The sequence below is a fragment of the Stylophora pistillata genome, chromosome 9 (genome assembly GCF_964205215.1).
Source record: "Stylophora pistillata chromosome 9, jaStyPist1.2, whole genome shotgun sequence".
Taxonomy (NCBI): Eukaryota; Metazoa; Cnidaria; class Anthozoa; order Scleractinia; family Pocilloporidae; genus Stylophora; species Stylophora pistillata.
In genome coordinates this window covers 27,654,020-27,671,801 of record NC_142527.1, presented here as the reverse complement: position 1 = coordinate 27,671,801, position 17,782 = coordinate 27,654,020, and the positions used below count along the sequence as shown (strand labels likewise).

The 17,782-nt window shown below is 40.3% G+C and overlaps 1 protein-coding gene across 2 annotated transcripts in view; it reads right to left on the bottom strand.

Moving 5' to 3' along the window:
* Positions 1-509: 509 nt before the first annotated feature.
* Positions 510-17,782, bottom strand: part of LOC111322452 (voltage-dependent calcium channel subunit alpha-2/delta-1) — a 36,064-nt gene continuing 18,791 nt past the window's right edge. Inside the window, exons 20-42 of one of the 2 annotated variants that reach the window (XM_088732268.1) lie at positions 17,053-17,106; positions 14,266-14,325; positions 12,897-12,968; positions 12,511-12,575; positions 12,022-12,086; positions 11,862-11,913; positions 10,719-10,828; positions 9,833-9,923; positions 9,663-9,725; positions 8,287-8,411; positions 7,767-7,844; positions 6,983-7,047; positions 6,827-6,847; positions 6,682-6,741; positions 6,359-6,429; positions 5,507-5,582; positions 5,341-5,393; positions 4,516-4,565; positions 4,285-4,374; positions 3,597-3,636; positions 3,208-3,314; positions 2,086-2,168; positions 510-1,356 (exon numbers count right to left, since the gene is read on the bottom strand). In XM_088732268.1, coding sequence (XP_088588394.1) covers positions 1,249-1,356; positions 2,086-2,168; positions 3,208-3,314; positions 3,597-3,636; positions 4,285-4,374; positions 4,516-4,565; positions 5,341-5,393; positions 5,507-5,582; positions 6,359-6,429; positions 6,682-6,741; positions 6,827-6,847; positions 6,983-7,047; positions 7,767-7,844; positions 8,287-8,411; positions 9,663-9,725; positions 9,833-9,923; positions 10,719-10,828; positions 11,862-11,913; positions 12,022-12,086; positions 12,511-12,575; positions 12,897-12,968; positions 14,266-14,325; positions 17,053-17,106 — 1,659 coding nt within the window. In that variant the 3' untranslated portion in view covers positions 510-1,248. The remainder of the gene's footprint in view (positions 1,357-2,085; positions 2,169-3,207; positions 3,315-3,596; positions 3,637-4,284; positions 4,375-4,515; positions 4,566-5,340; positions 5,394-5,506; positions 5,583-6,358; positions 6,430-6,681; positions 6,742-6,826; positions 6,848-6,982; positions 7,048-7,766; positions 7,845-8,286; positions 8,412-9,662; positions 9,726-9,832; positions 9,924-10,718; positions 10,829-11,861; positions 11,914-12,021; positions 12,087-12,510; positions 12,576-12,896; positions 12,969-14,265; positions 14,326-17,052; positions 17,107-17,782) is intronic. The other variant, XM_088732269.1, reaches the window with a different exon arrangement.

Here is a 17,782-nt window from a genome sequence, read left to right as displayed (position 1 = left end):
AGCATGCCAGACCTTTTTAAGGGACGCTTCTTTTGGGAAGCTAAAGAAACCAACTTTTTCTCCGTTGGGCCCAGTAGTTCCATTTTAATTACAATGAATGAGGAACACAACAGTGTATGTTTGACCGCAAAGCCATATCTGTAGGGCCCGCCGTGTCCTAAATTGCCTCGTTTCAGTGCTTGCCCAATTCTTCGGCTGAGCGGCAGCCATTTTATTGAAATCGGTGTATAACTTTCATAAAAAATCTTTAGTAGATGTAGATTTTATTGACGAACAATGTAAACTTTGGGTTGTATGCTGTTCGTAACATTGCACTATTAATAAAGAAGACTTACTAGTACACACAATTCTTTAAGTTTACAAACGAAACCAACACGTGCTCAAGTTGTTTGAAAGGTTCGACCAACATCATAGTGTAACTATTAAAGGCAAAATCGGGCAATTGACGTAGGAATCCGTCACCATAAATTAATTATCTATAGAATTGAACACAAACAAAAAGACAACCCTTACTATCTGTAATGTAATTGTATTATGGCCACGTACTTTTTCATCAAAACACAATAGTTAAAGCACAAAAACCATGTGAAAACCACCAAATTCCACGATTGCCATGGACTGAGACAAGAAATTACAATTACAGATGTGTATTTCTGGTGTTGTTACCTTCCGTTGAGAAATTTTCTAATCTAAGTATCAGTTCAAATGACAGGCATGGCACTGAGACGAAATGTTACGACGAATCAGTGAGGTTTGCCCCATTATTTCTCTCTATCGGTGGAAAAGAAGGAATTTATCTAGAAGGTATAATAGGAACATGACCGCTGTAGGCACAAAGGCTCTAGGCATAAAATCCTCGTTCATTTGCATACGTGTTGCGATTTACAAATTTTCACCTATGAAACAAGAAAGGCAAAACAAAAAGTACAAATACTTCGGATAAAAATTTTCTTTTACAAGCTTAGCTTTATTCTACTTAAAGTCAATTCCAGGCCCTTCGGGTCACTCGTAGACCTGGAAATCAAAGGCGTCGAGAGTCTTGCAACCAATCCACTTCTTACTGATGGCTCTTTGTGCCAGGCAAAAGTATTTGGTGGAATTACAAGACATCAGCTGGCTCCTTCTGTAGTATCAACTTTATTCTTGACGTGTCTAACGCTAATTGTTTTCACTCTAAAGTGATAATTAAGCTCAATCAACCACAGGGATCCCACCCGGTGTCGCTTGAAGTCGGTTTAGTGTGGCTACTCATCTCCCATGATGATTCGTTGGAATGAGAAGAGAAAACGCGAGCAGAATGAGCAGAGTGAACGTGTATGCGGAACAAAGGCTGGCCGAGGCACAGGGAGGTTTGCCCTAAGACAAAAGTAATATTGACAGTAGTCAATGTGTAACGCAAGATGTTAAGTAGGTTAAAGCTCTCTACCAGCAAAGGTGAAGTATTAAACAGTGTGGGGCGAGTGTTGCTTCTTCGAGATTGGGATGGTGAACGGTCTTGCTGCAAGAGATGCTACTCCCGCCAACAAAGAGGGTGTTGCCCGGAGAGTACATGCTTTGTTCTCTTGAATGGGAAAACTGCTCCCCTAAATGAGCCGCTATCCCATCAGGGATGGATCCACCTAGCAAGAGATAATAGTCCACCAGCCCCTGATAATTTTCGCCCGTAAGGGATGATATTTCCCAGACTAATTTTCTTCCCTCCTCCGACTGTATGATATTCCTCTAGTTTGAAATGAAGCTCCTAAACTATGAAATGCTGCTCCCATAGGGTGTGATATCATTCTCTAACAAGGGATGCCCCTCACCAAGGATGCAATGTCCCCGTGAATGAGAACGAGATATAGCATCTAGTCCACATGCCAATACTCGGCACAGGGTGACTGAATGCCAAATGCAGCGCACTTACTACTCAATTAGTCAGACTTCTAACTAATTCTGACACAAAGCAACGCAAAGTTCAAATTCCCCTCCCCGGGCAAGGATGACGGTCAAATGCCCGTGTGTTGCCTGGGGGGGGGGGATGGGGGGGGGGGAAATTGTTGAAGCTTCCAATTAACCGGCGCCGAACTCGACCGTTCTTCCTACCTCTCCTTTAGCTTTGCAAAGTGATTCTAATTCCGGAGGTTTCCTGTAGAACAGAAGCCTTGGTTCTGTTGCACTGGATACAGCTGTGAGTACATGTAATCAAGAAAAACTTCTTCATCGCAACTCATTATTAACTAGGTCCGTTGTGTTATCAAGGAGCAAGGATTATTAGATAACCAGCAGCGCCCGTGTCAAATATACGTGAATTATACGTGGAGGCGGCGTGGCCGAGTGGTTAGGGTGCTGGGCTTGTAATCCGGTGTTCCGGGTTCAAGTCCTCCACCCTGCCACTCACTGGATTTGTTCTCGGTTGCCCCGAGTTCAACTCCTTGGCTGCACTCTGTAAATAGCCCACTGGTCTGCCTCCTGCCAGTGGGGATTTTCAAGCACTTAGTTAGTTTACATTGTGGCTAAAAAGCTCCTAGGGGGGGGCTTCAATTAACGTATTTGTTATAAATATGAAGCCTTTAAATATGTACCCTGATTGGCTACCCGAGCAGGCAAGATGGGCCTATTTTACCCGCTATGGATTATCCGCTTTAAGCCCGAGCAAGATGCAGAGAAAGCTTTCTTTTCCGGCTCTCGAAAAAAACAAACATTCTTGATTCTTATTAAAGCGAAATATTTTTCCTTTACAATAAATCAAGCTTGCTCGGTCGAGATAGCTGGATATTGGCCTTGTTCTTTTTTGCGTTTTATGGACCTCGATTTCGTCACAGTCCGTAAAAACGACCTCACACGTGGTCAAAAAAGCGTATTTATTGTATGGCTGTCTCACAAGGACTGGGAACTACCGAATTCACGAATTTGATTGGCTGAAATCAATATTGAAAGCGGTCTAGATTTTTCCATCTAGACCGGGTCTGGAAAAAAAGGTACAAAGAATATAAAAAATTGGCATATAAGACACAGCCATATAATAAACATCTTATTAACTGAGCTAGGTCGGTCTGTATGGGAGAATCTTGACCTCGGTCGCTGGTACAGACCTCACTGCGTTCGGTCTGTACTGGCGACCTCGGTCAAGATTCTCCCATACAGACCTCCCGCTCGGTTAATAAGAACTAAATATTAAATTTCAACAAATTCTGCTTCACAGAAATTATCTCTTAAAAAGGATACAGTCCTTCGGTGTAAGTTTTACTATCTCATTGTCTCCGCAATTGCAAGAATTCTTAACTACCACTAACCAAAGGTTCGTTTTCTCAACAGCAGCCGTATACACAAGCCTAAAAAATAAGTAGCATAAAAATCACGTTGACCCGGAAAAGAGGGTTCTTTATGTATTAGAGGCAAGAGTATACTTTAGAAAAGTTTCATCCGCTTGGCAATGTTTAACGTATTCACGTTTGAAGCGAAGAAAAATAATTACAAAACGACAACAAAAGATCTAATGTGCATTCTAAACTGAGTTCATCACCGAAAAAATAGATTAAACAAATGACTAATTGAAAAAATTACGACAACAGCAACAACGAGAAAAACTACAAATCAGTACTTGACTGTCTTACCGAGTACAGCTGCCGGGGTCGGAACTTGAACAATCCATGTCTTCCAGAGGAAAAAAGAGGAAAACAGAATGGGAAATTTTAAGATTGGAATATAGAGGACTAATGAAAGAGCGGTGCACGTTTATATAGCGAAACGATACGACTACCCTCAAAGCGAAGGATCGTTAACGAGACAAGTTTAAGATCAAGCCACTAAATTTTTCTCCTCCTAAGGAAGGCAGAGACCTTTACCACTATGGAATATAATTTCCATTTAAGGCTTTTGGTTATTTAGCTGTAAAGCCGCGCTCTATGCCATCTGGAAAATCATCCTAAGTTAATTTATAAAGGCTGATAGTTTCGAAAGAAACTGTTTGGGGCTTCGTCGGCGGGAGTAACGAAATAATTTGGATATATCAACAAAGTTGAAATGGTAAATTAGCCACCGTAACGCCTCTCTCTCTCTCTCTTAACATACACAGAAACAGCTCTAGCCTCCCTACATATTCGCCTCCTTAGTAGCGCTACGGAGCACTGCCTTGCAACAGCTAAAAGTTTTTAAATTCAAGTATACCCAAATACCGGAGGGATAAGAAAAAAAGCCAACAAACGACAAACTCGAACAATTTGAGAATGCGACGGAATTTACGCAAAAATTAGATGTTACGCTTTGCCCTGTTTGTGCTAGCCGATGGCAATAACCTCTCACCTTTGGAGAGGGATTCTGCAGAAACTCCTTTGTAAAACTTGAGTTCTTGCGTACAAGGAATTTTCATCTCCTCCTCTTCTTCCGCCAGGGCTAAAAACAGACAAAATAATGTGGGGAAGTGAGCAACAATTACCTGTACGCGGACTTTCGTATATCCAATGAAAATCCTTGCTACCGCGCTATAGCTCTTTCTCAGAAGAGTATACACCGAACGGCTTTACTAAAACTCACCCATGTTACCACGAGAAAAGAAACTGTACATGTTGAACTGCATCAAAGACCTGAAAAATAATTTGGAGTAAATATTGCTTCCCCAAGCAGGAATAACCCGAGTTTGATCTGTATAAGCAAAGTTTCGACGCAAACTGCCTAACAGGCGAGAAAACTGTCCGAGGCAAAATGTCATTGGTTACAATTTGCGACTGATTACATACATACATACGTTACTTGACCACTCCCCATGGGGGCTTTTCAGGGCCAATTCTTACCCATCCAATCCCATGCGAGGACATCCACTACACAGTAATCTTGTTCATGGGAAATTAACGTCTCCTACCCCTAACCCTGCAGGAGACAGGGCCTACGGTTTATTCGTCCTTATCCGAGAGGACTAGAATATCTATCCATTTTTTGATTATAGAAAGGTAGTTAATTCTCCTCACTTATTTTAAGACCATGAGTATCGGTCCGGCCGGGGCTCGAACCCTCAACCTCCCGCACAACACAATCCGGCGCTCTACCCAATTGAGCTAACCGGGGGGACGACTGAAGGGTAGGTTGAGACTGAAGGGTAGCACTAGAGAAGTTTTCAACTGAGTATCGAAAGTGACCCTGGATTGCTTTACTTCGCTCTGTGATTGGTCCAAAAAACTGGCGCCATTCTCAATCAACCAATCAGATGCAAAACCAAAACCAATCACGACTTGGTCGCACGCGTTTTCCCGTGCTTTAGACAGTTTGTTTGGTTGTATCTTGAGTACTCATTAGCATTAACAGTCAAGAAAACCGATCAACTATCGTTTTCTCACTGTTCCGAACAAATGCATTGCAGCTTACCAAAAAACCGTCTGGGTCCAGAACTGTAAATACGATGACACCGCAAAAAGAGGCTGAAAATGAGAAGGAAAAAAAACGTGACCAAAAGAAAAAAAAGAAACTTCCACTCGGTTAGATGTAACGTATTTGAAAACTGTCAGAAGATATCAAAAGTTTATGGTCTTACATTCAGAAGTGTCCGTGCACTGGATGCGGTATTCTGAGGTTTTTTGCACTCTCCTTGTACGTTGCTAAAATTATATCTGCGACAGACACAAGTCAATCCATTAAAATCATTTCGGTCTGTCATCACACGAGTGATGAACATCGAACAACCAAAAGAAAGCAGTCTCGTTAATCCATTACAAGTATGCTCATAAACAGAAGTCCTGTGACTTATTACCGTGACATATTTTGAGGGAAAAAATCATCAATCGGTTGACTATAATCATTAAATACGGACATAATCGTTTAAATTTTTGGGGGGAGAAAAAAAGACCCAGTAGCCAAAATAGCAGCGCGTTCAAATGACAAGCACTGACTAGATAACTAGGCAGGAAGCATAAAACTCATCTCAAGCATGACGCGTACATTGTCCCACGAGTGTTCAAATTGAGCTGCAGATAGCCATCACGCTTGACAAGTTGACAGAGTTAACATAAATTTGATTAAAAATCATAAGAAAGTAGCCCAGTTGTTCAAAGGGAGTACGACGCTATCCAAAGGATAAATCGCTATATGTGTTAACACAACATACTGCTCTATCCAAAGGATAGAGATTTATCCATCCTTCGAACGACCAGGGCCTGCTGGACTATAGGAGCTCGACGAGAAACATAGCAGGAAAGCAGATGCGCGCGTGACATCTCGCTCGTGTGCGCCAGCCTAAATCACTCGCGCTCAGTTGAAACAGGCAACTGTCATTGGCCAACAAAACAAGTTAGGTATGGAACGGTTCATGAAACCTTCATGTAAATCTCAAATTCATATCTAATGCACAGTCAAGTTTAAAATACTAACAGAAAATGTAAAAGCTTACTCTTTAAACCTTTCCTCTTTGAGGAAATACTTCAAAACTGCACCCTCTGGTACGCCAAAGAACTCTCCAACCTTGAGGCAGAGAAAAATAGAGAACAGCAACTGTCTGGTTCAAATTTCCAAAGATCATGTTGGCGACTTTTTCTTTGATTTAAGTAAGAACCAAGTATTCTGGCAGTAAACACCTGTTTTGTGACATACTTGAGTGTTTTGTGACGAGAGAAAAATGTGGTGTGACAAGAGAGATATTGTTTTGTGAAAAGACAGCAATTGTTACGTGACAAGCAAAGAGCAAAGGTTTGGTCTAATCCACGGCTCGTATACCTCGTCCTTTTGAATTGACGCCAGTATAAAACCATCATCGTCAATCAGTCGGCAGGACACCTGAAACGTATGGGAAATGAAAATATCACACTTTGGCCTCGATAGACCGACCAAAATTTTTGCTTTTAAGTGGAATATCACTTACCTCAGGTTCCTGGCAATCCGTCTGTAAAATAACAATGTACGATCAGTCAAGGGAAAAATGAAATAGTTCGTAACAAAAAAACAGCAGAGACATCCGTCCTCCCAAAACATCACTGCTGGATAGTCTTTTCTGTAAATCAAGAAATAGTTACCATACCTGGCTGCCAACAGAGTTATTGAAGATTTCTTGCATTTTTTCCTGATCAAATTGCATTCCAGCCACTAGTGATTTAAGAGTGATTTAAGAAATTGAGTTGTCAGTTTTCTTGGTGGCTAGTGTAGAGTCTCTGTCAGGAGCTCGGTAAGGGACAACGAGCGAAAAAGCGGGGCTACGAAAGACGGCGGGGTTCGAGCAAAGGGGCAAATAAGTGGGAGAGATCTCGTTCTGTGAACGTTTCTCTAACCTCCGCGACTGTCGTTCGCTATTTCGCTCGTCCGCACTTTTTCAGCCTGGAACAGGGTAGAAGTGTGACGCTTAAGGTGTGGCTTTGGCCATGTTTAGTGTGAAGATGGTAGTGAACTAACTGAGCGGTCTTCACAACAGGTATGGATCTGTACATCTCTTCTTGATGTGTAATAGCGTTGAAGAGTAATAAAGTAGATGTAGATGTACACCCTCTTAAACTGAGGTTGGAAATCAACAATGTATTTTAGCAGAACTATCGTTTTCGCCATTCCCTTCTCTAGACAAGCAATTCAGTTTCCCCAAAAATAGTTTGATGCCGCTCTCCTAGACTAGTATAGAGTATTGAAATCTGGTTCAGATATGATATGGACACGGGAAATATGACATCTAAGTCTTAAACCTGTAGTAAGAGGTCCAACAAGAAGTGAAATTTACCATGAACAAAAAGTGAGATTCTCATTACCAGCAGATAGAAGGGGATGTTAAGTACTCATTTACGAGAAATAAGCTTTTTTTTTTGGTATCTTATGCTCACCTGCAGCAACAACCTTTTCCTTCACAATAGCAGAACTTGCGTTGATCACGATCGATTCGTTGCTTGTTGGTTGGTTGCCTAGGTAACAACAATCAAAAGGAAAAAGTAGGCAGGCAGTTTTAGACTTTGCATGTGACGAGAGAATACCACCTCTGAAATCAGTTTGGGACTCATGGAATCTGGTTTTCTAGGAGTAATTATATGTACCATGAGTGGTACATACAGTGGAGAACGAATAGACGCCGCATAGGGTGTCCCCGCGGGCAAAAGAACGTCAGATGACTATGGTGATCAAAAATAACTTGAGGGGTATTTACCTTAACAAATATGAGCTATACTAAGGGGGGAGGGGGGAAGGGGGAAGGGAAAGGGGGTAAGGAAGAACAGGAGGAGCGAGGGAACCGGGAAAACGAAAAAATGGAGATACGATGGAACAGAGGAACCGGGAAAACGGGAAAACGGAAGAACGATGGATTGGATTCGGTTGTGAGGCTAGTTCTCCTCTTGAAACATATTGTACCTTTATTTTTTCCTCTGTAGGGAACTGAAAAAACAATAATATTTTCTCCCTTTTGAGCATATTGAGCAGCTTGTCTGTAGAACTGTTCCTTCATATAGTCCCGTGTTGTAAATGGTTCCGCTGAACTTGGGATAATTCAAAGAAAAAAATATGCAATGTATTAGGACACCTCAGAAGAGATAATAGGAATCTAGGCCTTGTACTCTGAGTGAAGTAAGCAATGTTTGAAAACAAAATAATGACAACAATTTGGCTTCCAAAGTGCGAACTGTCAGAGGGGTCCTGAGAGATAGAGCGCCACTCCACTCCCCTCCCCACTCTGGAAAAAAGAACAATTTTAAGGGTTCACACTTTTTTCCCACGATTTCAAGAAAACAGTTCCATACCCCCAAAATTCGAAAACGTTAGTATTAAGCTGCTCTTACCACGGGAAGCTACAATCAGCTGAATTTCTGACATTCAGTTCAGCCTTTGGACAAAATTAAATCCAAATTTAACTTTCCTCATGACCCAGCTAGATGCGCATAAATTTCCGCATTTCAATTTTGAACTTAACTTTTAAAAAAGCACAGACTACAACGAAGCTCCTTTAAGGTCGGCACACTCGAGGGGACTAGTCCCTGCGACTAGTCCCAGCGACCAGTTTCTAGTCCCTTCGTGTGAACTACACATTTCTGTGGTCGCAGGGACCAAAATTTGGTCCCTGCGACTGGTCGCACGAATTCAAACTTGTTTGAATTCGTGCGACCAGTCGCAGGGACTTGTCGCATGAAACAAATGTTTGTCCCCTCGTGTGAACTGTTTGTGCGACCAGTCCCTGCGACTAAACGGTAAATAAGCCAATCACGGGTCAGTATGATGCGTGACTTCCGGTATTTGTAAACATTGCAGTCTCTATGAATTTTCCCTGAATTCTAGATTTCTACAACTGAAGAAGAAAAAACTATTTCTAGTTTTGTAAACATATACAGATGTCTTGGAGCCGTTTTGATGCAATTTTTACCCTATTTGACTCTGCGTCTGTTAAAAATAAATAAATAAATAAAAAAACGGAACGTAAAAACATGAATAATTCGACTGAATAAGTGTAGTTCATTTGCGTTGATGTTTAATAGTGCTACAATGAAAAGTTGCCAAATTTTCATTGTTTTCGTGTAACGCCCCAGGCTAAGAAACATCTTCCGCCTCTTAATTTTCCTATGTTCTTGTGCAATTGAGTGCCCTCGTGTGAACACCTTAAGGGACTAGTCCCTGCTACCGGTCCCCTCGTGTAAACCCTTCAAAGACTTGTCGCCGGGACTAGTCGCACGGACTAGTCGCACGGACTAGTCCCCTCGTGTGTGTCGACCTTTAAGAACTGAGAGCCTAGTACATACTTTGTCTTCAGAAATCTCATAATGCCTCCATGTGTTGCGACGAACACACTGTGAATTTTTTTTCTGCGAAAGAAGAGGTTAAGATTATTATCAAATTAACTTTGTACTAACATAGGCCTCGAAGGAGACGCTTGTGATGGGCATAGTTCATAACTTCAACACAAACTTACTGTTGCATTATTTTAACATCCCAGTTATCGCTTGCTGTCTTTTTTGTCACATATGCATCAAAAAGCAAATTTTGCAGCTTCTTTTTATGACCTAAGACGAAAAAGAGTAGACATTAGTTTCCTTTGTTTCCTACGATACATAGAACGCAGTTGAGTACTATTACTCTAAGACAAACCGATAGATATTTGTCGCTGGAACCAAATAAATTCACAGATTATCTTGTTAGATCACGAATAATGACGGAGACCTTCACGCGCTGTTCAATTTGCTTAATGTGAGTTTTTACATGCAAGCGCGCAGCAAGATCGGTGTTTCTCTTAAATTCTGACGATCACGCTCTGAAGGTTAAGTGTAAGTCTGCCCTCAAGGCAAGTGGCCCACACGACGCCCGCAGCTTACCCGGTTTCTGTAGTACGAAGCGACTAAAGAGTATTCCTGCTCTCCCCAGATGGGATGCCAGTCTATTGACAACTAGCTACCCTCTCCCTACCCCTCCACAATCTCTAAGGCTTCCCTGAGATTTTGCCGGTACTCATTTCAATACTCTTTGTTGAAGAGAGGTACTGTAAGAGGGATGTGTCCTGCCCGAGAACACAGAAAATGATCCGGCCGGGGATTGAACCCGGACATCTCAACTTGGAGCTTGGCGATCTAAACATTAAGCCCTCGAGTAGCTTGCGCACAGTCGCCCCCCTTCACTCCGAGGGTGGGGGGGCGGTTGTGCCCAGGCTGGCCCTCGAGTCTCCCAAAACAATCCCAGTTTGCAAGAATAAAATTTCCTCTTTTCTCTAATTTTTACACTGGCCACACTGGCTGACATGGACGGAAAGCAATGGATGGGATAAGATGGGATGATGAGGTGGAATGGATGCCGGGATGACATACAATTGTTGGTTCGATTCTGGTCGTCTATTATGTCCTTAGCATTTGCAGTAGATAGTTTGTACACTGGCATTGAATCCTTTGCAGCCACTGGAGTTGTTGGACATATATCCCTGATAAAGAAGAGCAACAAAGTTTTTAAGTACACAATAAATCATAAGCTTTGTTACAAAAAGCACTTGGTGACTAATAATAGTGGTAAGCCAACACCGAGTACTCGGGTTCCTTCATAATAGCGTAATTAACGAGGCGCTTTTTTGATGCCTCTGCAAAGTACAGTGAACGAAGGCAATTCCGCGTGCTTTGTCCCAGTTTATATTTCATATTAGTATAATTTCAGAGCTGAGCAAAGAGTTTCCAGCAATCTGATTGGTCGAGCGGTTTCTTATATGACGCTATATAAACCGCTCCACGTGGTTTATATAAAATGTTAAAATAAAATATTAATAAATGTTACTAAAATGTAATGATTTTAGAAATTTCTTTGTTGTTCAGCTCTGGAATTAAACTAAAAAGACTTCGTCTCGGGGATTATTCGACGATATTCACCTTGCCTTCGGCAAATAATTGTTAATTACAGAACAATGCGTGACGTTGTGTTGAAAATTCTGAAAGTTGTCAGGTTCAAAACAACTTGAATAATTTCTTGAACATTACTTTTCACGCAAATAATAGTTACCAGTCCAAACAATGGTCCAAAAGTAACTAAGCTCCACTTGAAGTTAGCAAACTCAGTTTTCACTTTCCAGTTCTAATTCGTATCGCGTATGGGAATCGAAGTATTGTTAACACGAAACCTCATTTCGGTACTTTTCAGGCTTAAAAGTCCCTTGTTTCCTAAATAGATTTTCCATTAGCAGATCAACTGTTCATTTTGAGCTTTTAGAGGGCAATCGTGATAGGGATGGAACAGAAAAACCATCTTTAAATCGTAAAACTACAGGAACTATTATTTGCGGAGAAACTTCTTTTCCTCGACAATTGTATGCTGACGTCATAAGCGAGCACAACAGCAATACAAAGTACGCTCGCGCAATTAAATTTGGGTATCTGAATTTATTAGCTATGTTCTAAAAAAACACTTAACAAAGTGAGGTACCGCTCACGTTTTAATATTATCAACACTCTACAAAAACGTCAACTCACCAAGGAGCTACTATCACATCCTCGCCTTTAGAGTCGGATAAATTAGAAACGCCTGAGAATACCAAACAAACAAACTGATAAACATCACCTCAACTGTTGCTAAACCAAATTATTTACACAACAAACAACACCAAAAGATAAGCCACTGATGTGAACTTACCTTTTAAGTCCATGTCTTTTGCCTGAAGATATTTGAGACCATACTCTGGGATAGCAACAGCAGCACTGTAAAATCAATAGTTCTTTAGTATAAGCAGAAATACATAACGTATCGAGAAAACAGCTTCATAGATCACTTTCAATGGGAGTGATAATGTCTCACCCCATAGGTGTATAAAAATGGTCCAGTAAACTCCTTGGCAATAAAACGGCCCGCAAATTCTCCAACGAACCGTTGTGTTTAATGGGCAGGTCGATAAAGCTACCTTTTGATACTCGTTTAAAGGGTTATTTTGTGTTCCAGCATGCCACTTCTGATCCAATCTGGCCAAGTATAGGCTCTAGAATTTCCCCCATAATCGTCCGATTTCTTCACTAGTTAATCATTTGATTTATCATCTTGTTAAACTGAATCGTTATTATAGACTCTAAATCTGAGTTTTGCTGCGTTTCACATTTTGATGAACTTAAATCAGTAATTGAAGCTCACCTGAAAGACGTGTTGTCCACAGGACTGTAAAAGAATGAAAAGTTGTGCTCCAAGCTAAGTCGGTACTGTAAAAATCAAGTAAAAATTTACCGCAGTCAAGTCTACCAATGAGGACCTCTCACAAATCGTATGCTCTCATTTTTAATACACAAACATCATTAAAAAATATTGATAAAATGTATGTACATAAGTTGAAACAAATCTCTCAGCTTTAAAAGTGTTTTTTCTTTGTGGTCACTGAATAGTACCCGTGTATTGGGTGTTGGCAAATAGCGCGTGACCAGGCCCTCATTATTAGCGCTACAAGACGCGCATTTCTCCACCCGCGTGAAGACTTGAGAGAGTGAGGATTCAAATTTACTCGTAACAAATGAAATCACAATTACCATATCATCGGATAGCAAGCGATTTCTAAAACTCGTACTTCCAGTAACTCGATCAATCATCTCACGCATAAGCTGAAAAAACAAATTTCCTTCAGTAAGTCGCAAATAAAATATGCTTTCAAAGGCTCTTTGCTGTTCAGCCCACAGGCCAGACAGGTAACTGTGACCAGCTACAGGATCACTGAGGAGGTAAAATCGCCGCTATACTTCATGCTAACACTCTTTGTTTGTTTGCACAGCACAAAACTATTGTTAAATCAGGACACCGCAAATTATGAAAAAGGGGAAGGGGGGAAACAGCTCGGAGGCTAAAGTAAACAACGGGAGAAAGAGTATGTTCAAGTTAACAAATGGTAAACACCACAGCGTACACTATTGAATTATGGATGCACGCTGGAGGTTGCTCAGCACGAAAGACGCGTAAGAGTCGCTCGAGGCGATAGCCGAGAGCGACTCTAGCTTCTTGAGTGCTTAGCAAACCTCCTAAGTGCATCCATAACTCAATAGCGTACGCTGTGGTGTTTACCATTTGTTTTATAACATAACATTGATACATTGTAGCTAAAAAGTTCCCTTTTATTTAACAAATCTTACGCGACCAGAAAAAACAAGCGCGCGCGGAAAAATAGTCTTTGCATTTGCTCACGTCAGCAGCGTACACCCATGGGCAAATGGGGAACGCTAAGTTGACCAATCAGAGCGCGCGCTTTACTTTGGTTATGTTATAAAATGAAGTTGATTGACACAGATAAATGCAGATAAGCAAACCACTCTGTGGCCTCCTTAAAACATACTGGTAATTGCACAAGAACACTGCATGCTCGTGAGTTTGATAGGCTGGCTGAGTCTGAACCCGGAGTTCGCCCACTTAGTTTCATTTTCAGATCGGGCCAAAACCTAGTCTTTCTATACTACAGTCACGACTTGTGATCAGATCATTTCACGACCTATATTCAGATCATTTTACGACAAAGTCTTGTTTTGAGGTCGTTCCACGACTTGTAGTCAGATCGTTCCAAGACTGTCTAGTCGTCCCATTCATACATCGATATTTCATTAAGAAAAAGACTGTGCTCTCTTCTGTTCAAGCACGCAAGCAGCGGCTAGAGAATGAAAAATGTCAGTCCAGTGTTTCTCCTTTCTTCTTGAGTACTCAGACGATACCAAGCGGACAGAACACAGTCCAGGCTTCTTCTACTTGGATTGTGATGAAGTTTATTTTGCGAACAAACTTTTTCCAAATTTTTCAAGTGGCGTCAGCCTGCATTGTACTTTCATAACGCACGCTAAAAAAAGGGCTGTTGAGCTCTTTATCACCCTTTGAAGCACATCAGAACTACCGAAGTTAAGTACTCCTACCCAGGCCTACCTTCCTAGCACCGTCTTGATTGAATTCCACTTCATTCAGGGCAATGTTGGGAGGATCTTTCTACAGGATGAAAAAAAGAAAAAAAAACAAAACAAAAAGAAAACAAAACAAAAAAAAGAAAAAAGACCATGTGAGTCACGCAGTTGGTAACATATCTTATGTAGATATAAATTTAGCATTACATCTTCCATAATGACATCGTTTTCCAAATAAGAAATGAGTTTTCTCGAAAATTCCTTAACACAAAGTTTTCCTTTTCGTCTTATTGCTAATTCTAAACAATTATTGGATTCGGTTTTTGTGAAATTCGGAATAATCAAGGTCGAGGTAACCGAGACCTTGATTATTCCGGATATCACAAAAACCGAATCCAGTAATTGTTGTATTATACATTGTTTTAAAGACAATAACGCTAAACGCATTATCGCAGCGAACACAGTTTATTTTCGAACACTCAAAAATGTACAACTGTGCGGTAAACAAATTTTCACCGTTTTTATAAAACAATCGAGTGCAGAAAAGTTAAATGCATTTCTAAAGAAAGTATCATCGAAGAAAACTGTCGATCTTTTAGTACTTTCCGAATCTTTATCTTCGAGTAATTTCTCAATTTCTCGCTGGGTCGATGAAGCGAATCGAGAGGCCATTCTTACTTCGCTGTCCGTGAACTTGACATTGCTACACCGGAAATCATGCATTGCACGCGCAACCTACAGATTATTCACTAATCGGTAGGTACAGATTAGTGAATAATCTGTAGGTAGCGTTGTTTCCCAGAATTATCTGTGGGCGTTTAGCCAATGAGAAGACAGATGGTGACTACAATGTATAATAAAACTGATTATCGGATCGACAAAGCCTTTTTTCAAGTTCCAACTGTTTCCCCTTCAGAAACCTCAGTAGAGAACCAGGCGCCATTTCGAAAATTAGTCACAGCTTCTCCGTTCTAACCACCTCATGTCGAGCGATTGTTGCAAGATACAAGACCATTCACTCGTTTGAAAATGAGATTGCACACGTCCCCATAATATCCTGGGTAATATAAGCTACATCATGATAAAGTAATTTTCAGTTGAGTATCAAAAGTAAATCAGTATTCCCTTAGGTTTGTTAAACTTAGCTTTGCGATTGGTTCAGAAAACTTACGCCATCCTCATAGCTGCGGGAAAACAAGGGTGACTGAGACGCAATTGCTTTAATAGGGCTGCTCTTTATTGGCTAGTTTTATTTAACTTAGTTATGCGATTGGTTCAGAAAACTCGCGCCATCCTCATAACTGCGGGAAAACGCGGGTGACCGAGACGCGACTGCTTTAATGGCGCTGCCCCTGATTGGTTGAAAAGGTGCCACAGGTTCTTAAGACCAATCACAATACGAAAAAGAAACCAAAGTAACCCGGATGACTTGAGACCCTAATCAATTGAACATCTTTCTATTGTAATATCACGTTGTCAGGTTATTGAAGAGCAAACAAGAACAACGCATGGAACACACGAGACAACAACCAAGAACAAGCAATTACTTCAGCAAAAATGAACCTAAACGAAGCATTAATTCCAAAATTTACTACCTTATCACAAAAGAAAATTTTCGTAGACGTAAACCCCGTTTTAAAGCGCACTCAACGTCAACAAATGACATGTGGTGCTCCTTTTAACAAGATTTTATTCCTCCAATCCAGTTTGTGAATGATATTTAACGCCAGTTTCTTCTACATCGTTTATGTTAATGCCAAGCTTTTCTCGTGAACAAAAAGTTCTATACGTAGTTAAATCAAGAGAACTTTCTCAGTGAACGATACACTGTACATACAAGTTACTGCATGGTTGCCACAGAAATCGTTTTCTTATTGTCTCGAGGTTTTCAACTCAAAATTCGTTGAGTGTTCCCCAAAAATTTTCTAGACTAAACACATTTCAATACAAATGTAAAATTGAGTAACAGCAACAGACTCCAGCCTCCCCATCGAGCTCTCTATTCCACACATCGATACATTAAATAAAATTGCGATCGACTTTTCTTAAGAAATTCACTTTTCTATAGTAATTCCTGACATGTGGCGACCACGAGTAGAAACAAAGAACTCAATTATACACGGCAGTTAATAAAAAATAAACGCTTTTGTAAAGGTGTAATAGCAGTAAATGAGTGAGGCCGTTTCATACCCGAACCTAAGCTACATATGTTAAATCTATAAAGAAGCTTTAGAGAAACTTTCAATACAAAAGCTGACGGCAAAAATTACCCCGAAATTTAACTTTCTCTTTCATCTTACCCTTGAAAGGATGCTACAAATTAAAAAAAAAACATGTTCTCGCAACAAAAGCGAATATTTTCACGTAAACGGTGTTTTAAATATCTCTTCTTTCTCCATCAATAACCTCTTGCGAATTATTTGCCCATCAAATTTTAACGTGCATTTTATTAATATTTTCAGAGAGAAAATCATTAAGTTGGTTTTTTCTCAAGAACAACACAACTCATAATAATAATAATAGTAATGATAATAATAATAATAGTAATGATAATAATAATAATAATAATAATAGTAATAATAATAATAATAATAACAATAATAATAATAATAATAGTGGTAACAATAATCTCATTAACCATAAAAACTCAAACAGTTTCTAATTGATGACTCGTTCGATTCTACCCACCCAACACCAAGCTAATAACTCAGTGACATTGTACAGCAAGATATGATTTGCATGCAGGAATGGAGGGAAATTTCACGGTCAACAGTTCATCCTTGGAAGTAAGACAACCCACACTAGCACTTACAACTTTGTTATCAGCCAATGCTTCTTTGGGCGGCTCGCCAAACTTCCTAAACCACTTTGACCAAAAATCAACAAAAATGAAACAAAATGAAAACTGAAGCAAATTCATTGAAGAAGAGAATCAAAGGCCGTGTAGGCTTAAAGAGAAGGATTAGTATGTCTGCATCCAATGGTAAAAGAGATAATTAAGTAAAGCTGGTGAGGACTGATCTTCCGGGCGAGAGAATGATCATGAAAACGACTGTTGCCTATGACTGCGACGGACGTCGCGACAAACTTAGCAGACGTCATCGTAATAGTCAAGAGAATGTCTGACAGTCAAACGTCGTACGTGGTTTTTGAACGCCGTATCACCATGGTTAGGGAGTTAGCGAAGGTAAGAAGAGGCTAAAAATAACCATGCGTTATTATGACGAAGAACATTTTTTGTACATCTGGAATGATAGATTTGTGTCAGGGTCCATCGTATTAAATGAAAAAGGGATGTAGTTAAGGATTCTAAGTTTCAAATGGAACCATTTCTGTTGAGCGATATACTTGTGAAGTTTTCTCGTAGGAAATTTTTTGTTCATTACGCAAAAAAAAAAACTGACAAAAGAAAATTACAGTTACTCTTATTTTATGCAGGCGCCGAATAACCTCCAATAATTTACCTCTTCAACATTTACATTACTCTATCCATAAAAAGATTACTCTACTCCATAGATCTTTTCAGAATACAGACTATAATA